This window comes from Podarcis cretensis, assembly GCF_951804945.1.
Source record: "Podarcis cretensis genome assembly, chromosome: 2".
Lineage (NCBI taxonomy): Eukaryota > Metazoa > Chordata > Lepidosauria > Squamata > Lacertidae > Podarcis > Podarcis cretensis.
The window spans coordinates 117,570,170-117,586,486 of record NC_137171.1 but is presented as its reverse complement, the minus strand read 5'-3'; the positions used below and the strand labels follow the sequence as shown (position 1 = coordinate 117,586,486).

At 46.0% G+C, this 16,317-nt stretch overlaps 1 protein-coding gene across 2 annotated transcripts in view; it reads right to left on the bottom strand.

Annotated features, from left to right (window-relative positions):
- Positions 1-124: 124 nt before the first annotated feature.
- The window catches only part of LOC307208605 (uncharacterized protein), a 35,205-nt gene continuing 19,012 nt past the window's right edge, over positions 125-16,317 (bottom strand). Inside the window, exons 1-3 of one of the 2 annotated variants that reach the window (XM_079963389.1) lie at positions 11,505-11,619; positions 8,374-8,653; positions 125-1,947 (exon numbers count right to left, since the gene is read on the bottom strand). In XM_079963389.1, coding sequence (XP_079819515.1) covers positions 440-1,947; positions 8,374-8,494 — 1,629 coding nt within the window. In that variant the 5' untranslated portion in view covers positions 8,495-8,653; positions 11,505-11,619 and the 3' untranslated portion in view covers positions 125-439. Of the gene's footprint in view, positions 1,948-8,373; positions 8,654-11,504; positions 11,620-16,317 lie in introns of those variants that run through there. The other variant, XM_079963390.1, reaches the window with a different exon arrangement.

Genomic DNA, 16,317 nt, shown 5'->3' with positions numbered 1-16,317 from the left:
TCAAAGTTCATTTCACTGACTTTACACATTAGGCTAGGGCCAGGCCACAGCAATTTCCATCAATACATTAGAATAATTTTCGAGTTTACTTAATACACAATATGGATAACACTTTTAAAAAAAAAAAGGATCCAAGTGCATCCAAAAGGATGAATATTGCTCAAAGAGCCAAACAAAAAACCTTAAAATAATTAAAATATCTTCATGCACCACAGAATTAAAGGCTTGTCCCAGCCCACCTTTGTCTATACGACCAATTTATTCAGAGCATAAGAAGTGTCATCTGAGTAAATGCCTTTCTGGTCCAGTCCTTTGACCAGAGTGTGATGTTGCTATACAGGTTGAACATTCCCATCCTGACCCCCCTCAGGCCCACTTTCAAGGCCTGCTGCAAATGGGATTTCTGACACCTTAATGGATTCTCAACTGTTTAGTAGGCTCAAAGCCTGCCTTGCGTATTTTTAATTTGTGTCCCTTCCATGTGGATTCTTTGATGTTTAATAAGGGTCGATCTGAGGCTGAATTCTTTCCCACAACCTGGGCATTTATATGGTTTCTCTCCTGTGTGATTTCTCTGGTGTCTCACAAGGTGGTGGTTGTAAATAAAGCCTTTCCCACACAGTGAACACCAATATGGTTTCTCTCCAGTGTGGATTCTCTCGTGTGCTTTAAGTTGTGAAGGTCTGTTGAAGCTTTTCCCACACTCTAAGCATTTATATGGTTCCTCCCCTTTGTGGGTTCTCTCATGATTATGAAGACTTGACGTCTGATTGAAGCTCTTCCCACACTCGGAGCATTTATATGGCTTCTCACCGGTGTGGATTCTCAAGTGGACGACAAGATTCGATTTCAGGCAGAAGCTTTTCCCACAGTCCGAGCATTTAAAGGGCTTCTCTCCAGTGTGGATTCTCTGGTGTCTGCTGAGGCTCGCTTTCTCACCAAAACCTTTCCCACAATCAGAGCATTTATATGGTTTCTCTTCCACATGCATCCCCTCATCTGCAAGGTGGGTTTGGTGGTGCTTAATAAAGTAAGATATTTGCCTGAAGCTTTTCCCACAGTTTGGGCATTTATATGGTTTCTCTCCCGTGTGGGTTCTCTCGTGTTCTTTAAGGTTCCCAGCCTGGCTGAACCTTTTCCCGCAATCTGAGCATTTATAAGGTTTCTCTCCTGTGTGGGTCCTCTGATGGGCAATGAGATTGGAGCTCGTGCTGAAGGATCTCTCACAGCCCAAGCATTTGTACGGCTTCTCTCCCGTATGGAACCTGTGGTGGGTTGTGAGCTCAGATATTTTTCTGAAGCTCCTCCCACAGTCTAGGCAGGCGTATGGTCTTTCTCCTGTGTGAGTCTTCTCGTGCTCTTTCAGGGACCCTAAACGGCTGAAGCATTTCCCGCAATCAGGGCATTTGTAGGGTTTCTCCCCGGTGTGGATTCTCACATGCAAAACAAGACTGCCTTTGTGGCTGAAGCTTTTCCCACAATCGGAGCATACATATGGCTTTTCTCCTGTGTGGATCCTCGCGTGAGCAATAAGGTTTCCTTTCTGATCAAAACTTTTGCCGCAATCCAAGCACTTGTATGGTTTCTCTCCCGTGTGGATTCTGTGATGTCTCACAAGTTTGAAGTATGCGTTGAAGGATTTCCCACAGTATAAGCACTGGTATATCTTCTCTTCTAGGGTTCTGCCTGAGCTGTTCCCCAATTCAGTCAGTGTCTCTTGCCCCTGACCTTCATGGCTTCCCTCGTGGTCTCCGATTTCACTTTGCCAAGATTTACCTCTGATCTTCTCCAAGCAGTTTTCCTGTTGCCTCCACGGTCCTTGGGGACTTTCAACAGCTTCTGCAGGTTCAGAAACATTTCCTTCAGGGATTCTCTCGGGTGCACTGAGTTCCCCTTGTTCAGAGGCTTGCCATGGATGATCTATACTCTCAATTGCGCTCCCCTCACCTGAAGGGAGAAGAAAGAGACTACTAAGTGAACACACTTTGTATACAGTCTAGCCACTGGTCTAGGTTAGATTACTCCAATGTGTTCTATGTGCTTTTAAAGACAGTTTGTGAATTATTTGTGGTCGCAGCCAGTACAGTCATACCTCGGGTTACAGACGCTTCCGTTTGCGTTTTTTCGGGTTATGGACCTGCCGAAACGGATTACTTCTGGGTTTCGGTGGTCGTGCATGCACAGACATGCCGTTGCTGCAGGTTGCGAACACTGTGGGTTGCAAATGTGCATCCCGCATGGATCATGTTCGCAACCTGAGCATCCACTGTATGCTAGCTGGTGATCAGCAGAAGGAATGGAATGTGACCTTGTAATATCCAGACAAGCACTGCAAAGACTGAACAATGGAAGAGAGTAATGAACTCTCCCAGCACACTGGGTCTGAAACAACAATGCATATGAAGGTCTACACAAGTGAAATGGATTTTATAATTATACGATGTAACAGAGGCACTTTTTTTTTAAGGGGGGGATGTCATCAGCTGCAAGAATGAACTAACAACAAGTGAAGTGAAGGATCAGTTGGACACTAAATAAAAGATGATGTGGATACAGGAGGAAATGATTGACATATGTTTGCAACAGGAGCAGGAAACCTGATATTTTAAGAAATTGTATTAAATTAAAGCAATTTGGTTTGATTTGTAATAATTTGGAAACCGAATAAAAAAATAAAAAAATAATTTGAAAAATAAAGACAGTTTGGAAACTACAGCTAGTGCTGCCAGATCAATGACAGGGACCTGAAGGGCTGAACGTATTGCACAGATTCTGGCCCGACTGGCTTTCCCATAGTTTCTGGGTTCAATTCAAAGTGCTGGTTTTGAACTATAAAGCCATAAACCCCTCCCAATATGAACCAGCCTGTATCAGAGACCCTTCTCTGTGAGCTCTAGCCATGGAGCTACCAATTGCCACCATGAGACCATCAGAGGGCCAGGAAGCAGCAGGTTTGAAGAGCCTGTGTGGTGTTAGCGGTTATAGTGTTAGACTAGGACCTTGAAGACCAGGGTTTAAATCCTTACTTGGCCATGAAGCTCACTGGGTGACCCTGGCTCAGACTCTGCCTCTCTCAGCCTAAGCTCTACTTCACGGGGTTGTCATGGGGATTAACTGAAGAAAGGGAGAACCACCTTAAGCTTGGAGGGAAAGGTGGGATATGCAATAAATAAATAATGCCTGGTTCATGTCTGTTAAGAACCCGCTCTGAACAGCATATTTTCTTTCTACGCTATTATAATCGCTATTTGCAATGGGTTTCAATGCTGTTAGGTTTCTGGCTGAAAAGCAGGATAAAATAGAAATTAAATATAGATTAATAAGTTGTTGAGGACAGGAGTGCCTGGCGTTCTCTGGTCCATGGGGTCACGAAGAGTCGGACACGACTAAACGACTAAACAACAACAATAAGTTGTTTCCCTAGCTATGCAGCTGTTTTGCCACTAGGGGGCATATGGATTTAAACATACAAACCGTGAAGAATTGAAGGGATTTCCTGAGAAAGGGAGCTGTTCTTTCAAGACCAGCTACAGGCTTAAGTTTCAACAGATATCAGGCAGGGACTTAGCCTGTGCACCACCACCCAGCTCTAGCTCAGAGAGGAGATATGCACCAGCCAGATTATCCTCTGTACACCAATAGTCCAGAGATGTTCAGGTGTTCAGGTTTTCTGATGGTCCCTATAAAAGCTCCCAAATCAGCACTTAAACAAAGCAAGAAGACTCTGCTACCTATGGACTTAAAGCTGTGTACACACCATGCATTTAATGCATGTTACTGCCCCCTGGGAGCTGTAGTTTGTTATGGGTGCTGGGAATTGTAGCCCTGAGAGGGGTATGCTAAGCTTCCTAGGATTCTTTGCTGGGAGCCTATCTGCTTTAAGGGGGACGCAGGTGGCGCTGTGGGTTAAAGCCTCAGCGCCTAGGGCTTGCCGATCGAAAGGTCGGCGGTTCGAATCCCTGCGGCGGGGTGCGCTCCCGCTGCTCGGTCCCAGCGCCTGCCAACCTAGCAGTTTGAAAGCACCTCCGGGTGCAAGTAGATAAATAGGGACCGCTTACCAGCGGGAAGGTAAACGGCGTTTCCGTGTGCGGCTCTGGCTCGCCAGAGCAGCGATGTCACGCTGGCCACGTGACCCGGAAGTGTCTCCGGACAGCGCTGGCCCCTGGCCTCTTAAGTGAGATGGGCGCACAACCCCAGAGTCTGTCAAGACTGGCCCGTACGGGCAGGGGTACCTTTACCTTTTATCTGCTTTAAACTCATGGTGTATATGCAGCCCAACTTTCGCTCTCTTCGTTGCCTAGTTCATTGGTTCATGAGTGTCCTAACTCAGTTATTGCTGATTTATCTGCTGCTGCTACAATTAGTAATGATTATTCAGTGATTTGTTCTACAGTGGTACCTCTGGTTACGTACTTAATTCTTTCCGGAGGTCCGTTCTTAACCTGAGGTACCACTTTAGCTAATGGGGCCTCCCACTGCTGCTGCGCTGCCACTGTACAATTTCTGTTCTCATCCTGAGGTAAAGTTCTTAACCTGAGGTACTACTTCCAGGTTAGCGGAGTCTGTAACCCGAGGCATTTGTAATCCAAGGTACCACTGTAGTGTATGTTTTTTTAATGGACTTGCTTTTTAATGGATTTTATGAGCTCTTATTTACTTGCTTTTCCTGTTAGCAGGGGCGTAGCAAGCGGGGTGGGGTGGGTGCGGTCCGCCCCAGGTGTCCCCACTGAGGGGGGTGACAAAATGGTGGGCGGCACTCACCGCGGGGCCTGCAGCGTGCCCGAGCCACGCGTCTCTCCTGGGAGTGACGTGGTGGCTTGGGGCCCTGCGCTGCCTGAAATGGCAGCGTGTGGCTTGTGTCTGCCAGGTGGACTCCATGGGCAGCTTAGCGCAGTGCCCCCCCTGGACGGGTCGCCGTGGCGCCCCTGTGGGCGGATTGACCCACCGCTCCGGGTGCTGAAGCAGCTAGTTATGCCCCTGCCTGTGAGCTGCCCTGTGCAAGGGTGCCATATAAATCATGTAAATAAATGAGAGAAGTGGAGCCACATCTGACACCAGGATGCGCTAGCCAAGTTTAAAGACTTATTTGGCTCCATGACTGCTCACAAGTCAGAGAAAACAAGATTACAGCATAGTAACTAAGGGACTAAGTTTACAATTCAGGGAACACCACTTCAGACTTTGCCTCTGTCACAAATCCATGACCCGGCCCTCACCACACCCATGCCCCAGATCTGTAAAATGGGGGTAACAACACTGATTTATTTATTGCATTTCCTCCAAGGAGCGAAGGGGATAAACATAGTTCTCCTCCTCGCCCATTTTATCCCTCACAACCCTGTGAGGTAGGTGAAGCTGAGAGTAAGTGACTGGCCCAGCTTTACGGCTGAATAGGGATTTGAACCTTCGTTCCCCAACACTCTAACCCAGGGCTTCCCAGACTTGGGTCTCTAGCTGTTTTTGAACTACAACTCCCATCACCCCTAACCCGCTGCACCAGTGGACAGGGATGATGAGAATTGTAGTCTAAAAAGAGCTGAAGACCCGACTTCCGGGCTGGCGCCACCGGCAATGGCGGTCTCCCTCTGAACTGGAGGGGAAGCTCTGCGGGAAATGGGTCTTCTCCGCTACGGCGAAGCGGGGACCCTTTCAGAAATTACAGGCGGAAGAAGCCTGTGACCATGGGACTCGGCGGGCACCTTTAGCGCCCCCCCAACTCGTGAAGGAACCCACGAACGGGCTCCGAAGTGAAGAGGGGGAAGTGGCGCGGTGCTGTGAGTCAACTGCTATTTCCGTGGAGTGAAGCCGCATAGCTGTTGCCGGAGGAGCGCTGCCTTTTTCCTAGGACAATCTGGACTCTAAAATAAGCACCCGTGAGTAATTAGAATCTTGAACAATTTGACATTAAATAAGGATTCACGAGCAGAAAAGAATTGGATTTTAAAATATTTTTTTCTATTTGGTACGGAGTGGGAAGGTCTAAACAGGAAGTCAGCCTTCGGTTCCTTTGTAAACAGAACAAAGCAAAGACAATCTAAACTAGAGCTAAGAAAATCGTCTTTAAAGGACTGGATTCCATCATTTATAATTGTGCAACCCCCCTTTTTGACAGAAGAAGGGGGAGGACTATCTCTAGACTGTTCAAAGTGAGTTTAAGCAAAGTAATTTTCCTCCGTCCTGATATTGGAGCAGGGGTGTCAGGACCGACGTTTGAAGTTCATTGACCAGAAACAAGTGGTTTTGACAGATAGTGAAAAGAAGAGAAACATAGTGACTCCATTGCCCCTCTTCGCATTTGAAAGGAACAAATTTTGACAAAGTATCTTAAAAGGGGAAACTTTGTTGCGAGAACAAATAGAAGCTTTCCCCCTAGAGGGAGACTGTGAAACTGTAACTAACTCCAGGGAGACAGCAGCTGTTATAGATTACAATCGTGGGAACAGGCATTTGACCTTGCAGAACAATGTATTCAGAAACTTTGTTGTGTGCCCTTTACAAAACAAATGCCCTACTGGAACAGTTACATGAAAAAGTGAACTGGATGAAGACTTCAGTCAGAAATTTGGAACAAGCAGTGGGAAACTTTGAACAGGCAGTGGGAAAATATGTGGAGCCCACTCAGGAATTACATCAAGAGTGTGTTTTGACAGATCAGGCCCAACAGGAATATGAGTTTTCGGATTTGACAAATGATCCTGGGAAAAGCCAGATTTGGAAAGAAAATGTTTGGTTTGGTTTGGAAATGGGGGGTTGGATGGATCCCCCAATGCTGGGATGTCTGGACTTTTCAAATATGGCAATGAGCCGTAAGATGTTTGGGACTGTGTGGGATCTTAACCTTGGAGGGCTTCTGAAATATGCTTTTAAATACCACATGGAATTTAAGGTTGAATATGGAAAAGGGGCTGATACGTCGAGAAGGGCTGAAAATACTGTTAAGCTGGAGTTATCACGAGCAGGAGACATGGGAAAATATAGCTACGAACATGAAGAAGAGTTGCGGAAGGGGCAAGGAAGAGATTTGAGGGCCTCAGATATAAGGTTGCCAGGTTAATGAGCTAGATTGTTGTGATAATGAGGACTGACAAAACCCGGAAGATCGGACTTATTTGTATTTTTCTTTTTTGTTTTTTCTCTCTCTTTTTATTAGAAGTGTTTTATAATAATTGATGAGCATTAGAAAAATGCTGGAATGAAATTACTTGGTTTTAGTAAAAATGTTCAAAGAATTATGAAAGAATGTTATAAACTGGTATGGACAAGATTTAAGTTTTAAGACTTAAGATTTATCTTATTATAGAAAGGTAAGATTAAAATTGTTTAGGGTAATGCAATGACAGAATTTTTTATAATATGGAAAGGATTTGCTGGGATAATTAATAGCTAGGATACAAAGAAAGGGAGGAGGAGGAGGTCTAAGAAAGAAGGTGACGACAGTTGAGGATTTGGAAATAATGAATCTGTTTTCTTTTTTTCCCCTTTTTGTAATTGTTTTTAATTGTTTTAATTGTTCGTGTTGTATTGTTGAATTTTTTCTTTTTTCTTATCTATATGGTGGGAGGGGTTTGTCTTTCTTCTTTTTTTAACTTGTTAATTATTTTTGTATTTTTCTTTGTTTTTATTTTATTTTGTAATATTTTGAAAATCTCAATAAATATTATTAAAATAAAATAAAATAAAAAGAGGGTTTCCCCAGCCACTCTGGGCGGCTTCCATAAAAACCAAAAATACACTAAAATATCACAGATTAAAAACTTCCCTGAACAGGGCTGCCTTAAGATGTCTTCTGAATGTCAGGTAGTTATTTATCGCTTTGACATCTGATGGGAGGGCGTTCCACAGGGCAGGCACCACGACCGAGAAGGCCCTCTGCCTGGTTCCCTGTAGCTTTGCTTCTTGCAATGAAGGAACCGCCAGAAGGCCCTCGGCGCTGGACCTCAGCGTCCGGGCAGAATGATGGGGGTGGAGATGCTCCTTCAGGTATACTGGGCCGAGGCCGTTTAGGGCTTTAAAGGTCAACACCAGCACTTTGAATTGTGCTCGGAAACGTACTGGGAGCCAATGTAGGTCTTTCAAGACCGGTGTTATATGGTCTCGGTGGCCGCCCCCAGTCACCAGTCTAGCTGCCGCATTCTGGATTAGTTGTAGTTTCCGAGTCACCTTCAAAGGTAGCCCCACGTAGAGCGCATTGCAGGAAACCCTGCCCTATATGATTGCTTAATCCTTGGACAGTGCCTGGAAACTTTTAGGTGAAATAAATGTCACAAGAACTGCAACTATTAAGAAGATGCAATAAATATTTCCTGAAGGGCCAAAGGTTTCAAAACCATCAGTTCCCTAATTTAAGTGGCAACTGTGGGATTTCTCTCTTACCTTGCTCCTCTTCCATTTGGCCAAAGTTCAAGAGCTTGCCCTCGTTTTTAAGCGCTGCAGGGTCAAAGAGACCATCCTCTTCTCCAGCGTGGGTTTTCCGTGTATGTTCCTGTAGACTCATCCCTGAGGTCTGCCCATTCCCACAGGTTGTAGGCCTCAAGGAAACTTTGCCCTGGACCTTTTGGGGAAAGCACACAAGCTCACGACCTCCTTTATCAGGGTGGGGGAAAGGAGCAGGGCAGGGACACCTCCTCTATGATCTTATACACAGTGCTGTCACCTGGTGAGTGGCAAAACAGAAGACGGCATTACTAATGAGATTATATGGCACTATCTGTGCTATCAATATCTACCAGAGGCAGGTGATACAGTTGTACCTTGGTACACAAATGATTTAGCCTGGAGAAGAGGAGGTTAAGGGGTGATATGATAGCCATGTTCAAATATATAAAAGGATGTCACATAGAGGAGGGAGAAAGGTTGTTTTCTGCTACTCCAGAGAAGCGGACACGGAGCAATGGATCCAAACTAGAAGAAAGAAGATTCCACCTAAACATTAGGAAGAACTTCCTGACAGTAAGAGCTGTTCGACAGTGGAATTTGCTGCCAAGGAGGGTGGTGGAGTCTCCTTCTTTGGAGGTCTTTAAGCAGAGGCTTGACAACCATATGTCAGGAGTGCTCTGATGGTGTTTCCTGCTTGGCAGGGGGTTGGACTCGATGGCCCTTGTGGTCTCTTCCAACTCTATGATTCTATGATTTGGCTCACAAACACTGCAAACCTGGAAGTGAGTGTTCCTGTTTGCAAATGTTCTTTGGAACCTGAAAGTCCAACACTGCTTACGCATATTCCAACTGAGTGCAGGAAGCTCCTGCAGCCAATCAGAAGCCACGCTTTGGTATTCGAACATTTTCAGAAGTCGAACAGACTTCCGGAACGGATTCCGTTCGAGAACCAAGGTACGACTGTATATTGATATATTGTCTAAAACCAGTTTGAAGTCCATATTGTGGTTTTGGTTTCATAATTTTTGACCTGGCAATATATTGTGATATATATACCTACTAGCCAGGATGGCTCTTCTCTGCCTCCACCACTGAAGGCTGCAAATGCTTCTGAATACTGTTAGAAGTGGGTCTTGAGACCTGCAAATTAAAATCTGAACAAAATTGATGAAGCAGCGAAGATTTATTGATTACAAAATGTTATTGCAAGAGCAGGGGTCCAAAGTAGGCACACCCGGTTTTGGCAAAGCATGAGCTTATACAGTCATACCTCATGTTACGTTCGCTTCATGTTACGTTCCTTCAGGTTACATCCTGCGGCGACCTGGAAGTACCAGAAAGGGTTACTTCCGCGTTTTGCTGCTTGCGCATGCGCAGAAGCGAAAATGACGTCACGGGCATGCACAGAAGCAGCAAATCACAACCCGTGCGTGCACAGACACGGCGCTGCGGGTTGCGCTCTTTTTATGTTGCAAACGGGCCTCCAGAATGGATCCCGTTCGCAACCAGAGGTACCACTGTATTCCCTATACCCAAAGCACAGCTTCCCTCCCTTGTCTTCCCATTGGCTGGGTACTACAAGGTTTACAGCCTATCACGACTGCCTAATTACCCTACCAACATTCCCACCCATGTTTAAATCTCCCATTACAGTGGTACCTTGACTTACATATGCTTCAGGTTACAGACGCTTCAGGTTACAGACTCCGCTAACCCAGAAATAGTACCTTGGGTTAAGAACTTTGCTTCAGGATGAGAACAGAAATCGTGCTCTGGCGGCACGGCAGCAGCAGGAGGCTCCATTAGCTAAAGTGGTGCTTCAGGTTAAGAACAGTTTCAGGTTAAGAACGGACCTCCGGAACGAATTAAATTTTTAACCCAAAGTACCACTGTACTCTTGATCTCAATGACCAACCCCCATATTTTCCTGATTCTTATGCATTTACCTATTGACGCAAGTGACAGAGCCACATCCTGACCACTAGTTGTCCCAGTTACAGGTGTAAGCCAGTTCTATACCTGCTGAAGCCTATGAATAAACCATATTCCAACCGCAAGGTGCCTTATTTACAAGCATCCTAACCAGTGGCAGAGCTAGCCGCTCGGGCACCCAGAGCGGTGCACCTGGGGGTAGGGCAATACACCCGGGGGCGGGGCGATTCAGCCGGGGGGGCTGAATGGAGTGACAGCGAGCCTCCCGGGCGGGTGGGAGGGGTTTGTCACCCCCCTCTGGGATGACACCCAGGGCGGACCACCACCACCGCCCCCTCTTCCTACGCCCCTAATCCTAACCATAAACTGTTCTAACGATGAGTGTGAGCAAGTCTGGGCTATCTGTAGTTGCAGCATTGTGGCTTATGTGATAAAGCAACATTCTAATTTCTCACAAATTCCAGTTGCTGGAAGCCACAGGACGGAAGCATAGGCTTGTTCTCGGCTCCTACTTGCCAGTTTTCCTACAAATGCATCAGGTCACTCAGTGTGAAAACAGGATGCAGGACTAGATAGGCCACTGGCCTCATCCAGCAAGCTCTTCTTATTTTCTTAATGGGACAAGGAAGGAAACAGTGACCCTCTGGCTATTCTTATACTCCAAATGCCTACCAGCCACGCCTGACACCGTCTCCTGTGCTGGCTAGGGATGAACGATGCCCAGGGAAAACTCTGAACAACTGCAGGTTTCCCACAACCGCCTTAAAAGACTTGCCCTCCTGCCGCTGCTTGCAATTCAGATTGTAAACACAGCTTGGCCAGCTTCTGGGCCGGTCTGCCTAGCTGCCCCTTTAACAGCAATCGCTTGCTTTATACGGGAGCAAACAATCACGTTTAATCTCCAACCGCCAAACAGTAACAGTGGTTATAAAATTTAATAATGGTTTTATATAAATATATCAACAGGGACAGGTGGTTCGTTCTTGCTAGCTGGCAATGCGGAGGAGGAATTATAAAAGACACTGCTGCCTTGTGCTTAAGTAATTTTTGCTTTTTGGGGGGTGGGGGGAGAGAAAGACCTTGAGTTACACTCCCCCCCCTCACATTTTCTACTGTGGGCTCCCTTCCAGTCAGCAACTTCCAGCATTCCTGTGGACTCCATTTTCCCATTGTTCAAAGACTCATTGGCAACTCACCTATTTTTTCTCCCTGCAGGAATGAAAGAGCCAGCTCTCCTCCCATCTCCATAACACACAGAGAGAGACAGAGAGTAAGAAAGATCAGGAAGAGAAAGGAAAGACACTCTTTCCTTCCCCCACTTTCTCACATTCTTTTGTCGCTCTGGGAGAAAGTACTTTATCTATTTAACTCTTAGGTATTTGGACTGATTTTGTTTCTAAAGAAAGGCACAATTGCACATGCTCTCCAGTTTTTAATATACGAAAGTTAAATTTAAATAAGGCCATCCTATATAAGCATACCCTCCAACATTTCTCCAATGAAAGATTTATTTTTATTATTGCTTTTTTTCTAAAAAAAATGTTTAGGGGTACAGTGGTACCTTGGTTTAAGAACTTAATTCGTTCTGGAGGTCTGTTCTTAACCTGAAACTGTTCTTAACCTGAGGTATCACTTTAGCTAATGGGGCCTCCCGCTGCAGCAGTGCAATTTCTGTTCTCATCCTGAAGCAAAGTTCTTAACCCGAGGTACTATTTCTGGGTAAACAGAGTCTGTAACCTGAAGCGTCTGTAACCCGAGGTACCACTGTACTAACATTTTGACTCAAGAAAATCACCATTTCAAATGAGGGGAAATAAATACAGTAAATGAACAAAAGTACAAAGATTCACAAAATGTTTAGGGGTATGTGTACTCCTGCGTCCCCCTAGAAAAAAGCACTGATTATTATTAATAATAATAATATCCTGCCCATCTGAATGGGTTGCCCCAGCCACTTCTGGGCAGCTTCCAACCTATAAAAACATAATAAATCATTAAGCATTAAACAGTTTCCCCATACAAGCTGCCTTCAGATGTCTTCTAAAGGGTGGATAGTTACTGTATTTTTCCATCTATAAAACACCCCCATGTATAAGATGCCCCCTATTTTGGGGGACTCCAGTTTAAGAAAATGGGGGGAGATTGTATCTGTGTATAAGATGATCCACAATTTTGAACATAATTTTTAAATAAAAAAACCCTAGTCTTATACATGGAAAAGTACAGTACTTATCTCCTTGACTTGGGAGTGACATAACACCATACCCTTTTAACATTTCTCCAATTAAAATAGGGGCGTCCTAAGGAAAAGTGGGACATTCCGGGATCAAATCAGATACCAGGATGGCTTCTGTAAATCCTGGAATGTCCCTGAAAAATAGGGACACTTGGAGGGTCTGTAGAACCAGGGCCACCCTAACAATATCCCCCTCTTTCTCCATGAGCATTACTATTTGACACCTCCCTCTCTTTAGGCTATGTCTGCACCACACATTTACACATCTTATTTATTAATTGCATTTATATCCCACTTTTTTCTCCAAGGAAGAACCCCTGCCTCCACAACAACCCTGCAAAGTAGGTTAGGCCAAGAGGCAGTGACTGGCCCAACTCATGGTTGAGTGAGAATTTGAACCCTGATCTCCCAGGTCTGACTCTAGCCCCGACACTACACTCCAGCCACCACACGTTTAAAGCACTACTGCACTACTTTCAACAATGATGGCTTCCCTAGAGAATCCTGGGAGCAGTAGTTTGTTGGGTGTTGTCAGGGGCTCAGGAGCAGAGGCACAGGGAAGAGAGGAGATGGAGAGCGAAGGGGAAGAATCCGAGGGGAGCGTAGGAGAAGAGGACAGTGGACCGAGGGATTCCATGAGCCTATCCAGCGAATCGGAAGATTCACAGAAGGGGGCGCCAGTGGCCAGGGGTAGGGGGTTCCCAAGGGGAACGCCCCAGGAGCAAGGGGGCAGCAGGGACTCCCAGAGCAGTAGCTGGAAATCAGGACCAGCTTCCCCACCAGAGCAGAGTGGGGGGGAAGAGTCCCAAGGATCGGGGCCAGTGCATTCCCCACCAGGGAGAGAAGATAAGGCAGGGCTGACCACGCCTCCATCAGAAAGTCGGACAACGGAGGAGAGGTCAGATCCGGCCAGTGTCCCGGAAGAGGGAAGCAGTGACCGAAGTAGTGTAACGGTTAGGAGAAAGGTCACTGGGCTGGCGTGAGAGGCAAGTTCAAATGTACAGGAGCGCGGGACAGCAGAGAATGAGGATTGGGAACCGGGTCCTAAAGCCCGCCGGAGGGAGGGGGAGGAGCTAAGCGACTCAGCGTCGGAAGAGTCCAGAAAGGGCAATGCCCCAGCGGGCAGGAGGACCCAGAGGAGGAGAGAGCAGCGTAAAAGGTGGAGCAGGGCTAGGATCTTAAACTGGTGTCATAGGGGAGGGGACTCAGACGGGACTTCGCCGATCTAGGGTTTAAGACGTAGGGCTGCACGCTGTGGCTTTGAAATGGAAACTGAACTTCAATAAAGACTTTTGTACATTACTACAGCCTAGCGTTGGTCCTCTGTGAGCTGGGACCTAGAGGCAGCTCTGACAGGTGTGCAGATGGGAGAAAGCTCCACTTGAGATCTGGTGCACAGCCAAGTCTCTTTATCACCCACCGGCCACAGTGAGTGACACCTGATAATTCTCTAACAAGCAATTGCTCAAGCAAAAAGGTTGTACGGGAATCTTAGGTTCCCTCACCCCCTCCAACATTCCTGATGAAAATAGGGATATTTCTCTCCCCCCTGCAACTGACCCTCCTCAACCCCCCAAATTTATCTAATCTTATTCTTTGGTAGATTTACAAAAAGAAAAACACACACCAAGAAATAGTTTTTTGAAAAGGGCAAGATTAGATGCGGGTGCACATAGCATTTTGGTTAAAAATAAACACTCCTTGCATTCCACTCTGCTCCCCCTTTCTTCCTGCCCTGGGTGTCGCTGCTGTATGCCTGCACATCAAAGCCCTTTTTATAGGGTTTACACACAAAGAAATCATATAAATTCTAGTCAGAAGCTTCTAAGCATCTGCATAGCTGGCAGAAACCCATTGGATACAACTCTTTGTTATGCCCGGCCTGCACCTTGATGTGTCAGGGCCCCTTGCTTCTTACTCAAGTTCTGAAGCCTACATAGATTAAAAAACTGAAAACCTACATACCAAAGGGGAGTGGTAGCCTGATTTATGCTTACATAGACAAGGGGCGAGTTGCTCTTGACTCAGCTGGACTTCTAAAGGCTTACTCCCAAATAGGCCCTTATCTCCCATGCCTCCAGCGACTATGGCGACTATGGGGTTGTGGCACTCATCTTGCTTTCAGGCCGTTTGTCCACAGACAGCTTTCTGGGTCACGTGGCCAGCATGACTAAACGGCTTCTGGCACAACAGAACACCGTGACGGAAACCAGAGCGCACACAAATGCCATTTACATATGGATTCGTAAAATCATTAAACCCACCCCTTCATTATGCTAGTCATAAAGCATCATTCCCGGGACAGGAACCAATTAGCAGTTCACATCTTTTGACATGTGCAGTTCATTCCCTTTGCAGCAACCCTATTTTACACCATCAAAGTGCTTAATCTGCAATTCCCTTTGAAGCTTCTACAGCATGATTTGTAGGCATTCTCCATCACTTGATGTCTCCAAATGTCTTCTTATCTGTAACAATAGCTTTCTTCCTACCTTCATATATGGCCTCCTTTTCTTTCCGTCTAGCAGTATCTCTTCAAGACAACTTAACTAAAAGGTTTTAACCATTTCAATCCCTGCACTCACCCTTCTGGTACTCAACTGAGCATCATATGATGCTAACCTCACCCCTAACTCTTTACCCCTCCTTTTCTCTTGCCCCCACACATCCATTTTCAACTATATTAACCATTCAAAAAGCAGCCAACTCACGGGACTTGATGAAATCCACTTTCTTTTGCAAAATTTGATTCAGCAAAAATGAATGAAAAAAACGAAAACACTACAAGACTTTTCAACCACTTCTGCCAATCTGGGAAGAGATTGGCATCACCCATTCCCACCACATTGGGGGTTATGAGTCCAGAGACTCCTCAAACTCCTTTAGGACTTGAAATATGAAATCAATATGCTCATCTATTCCTTGCTGTTATCCAGAAACACTGCTTCCAGCCCCAGATTGCGAGTGCCCAGTGCGCTGCACCATGACTTCATGATGTTGTGACGTGACGTCATATGAACCTTATGATGTCATGGTGGCGCTGCGGCAGCAACTGGGTCCAGGCTTGCGCCTCTGTCACGGGACCTCTGTTTTATTCTCTGTAAAATACACAATTTAATACATATACCAACAGGCAGAGGGCCTTCTCGGTAGTGGCGCCCACCCTGTGGCACACCCTTGCATCAGATGTCAAGGAAATAAACAACTATCTAACTTTTAGAAGACATCTGAAGACAGCCCTGTTTAGGGAAGTTTTTAATATTCTGTTGGGAGCCGCCCAGAGTGGCTGGGGAAACCCAAGCAGATGGGCAGGGTATAAATTATTATTATTATTATTATTATTATTATTATTATCCCCTGTTTTTGGCATCTGCCTCAAGAGACAGTGCAGTGAACCACTGGAGAATCACAGCACCTGCTTTGGCTGCAGAGACTGGTACTGCTGCCTCCTGTGTTGTTTTTGCTGCGTTAGCAGAACCAAAGTGACCTCTCTGTGGGCAAGCCTGGGCAGTTTGTATGGAGGTCCTAGGCAGCCCAGATGACAAGACCCCTGTCTCAGCCTCACTGATGTGGTCCAAAGGAAAGCAGAGCAATACATCTGGCACCAGCTTGGTTGCAGGAGTTGCCAGAAGGAGGCGTACATAACGCCATCCAAGTGTCTAAGCATAGGTAATTAAAAGGAGGATTTATTGCAAAAACAAACAAATACCGTATTTTTCGCTCTATAGGGCACACCTGACCACAAGGCGCACCTAGTTTTTAGAGTAGGAAAA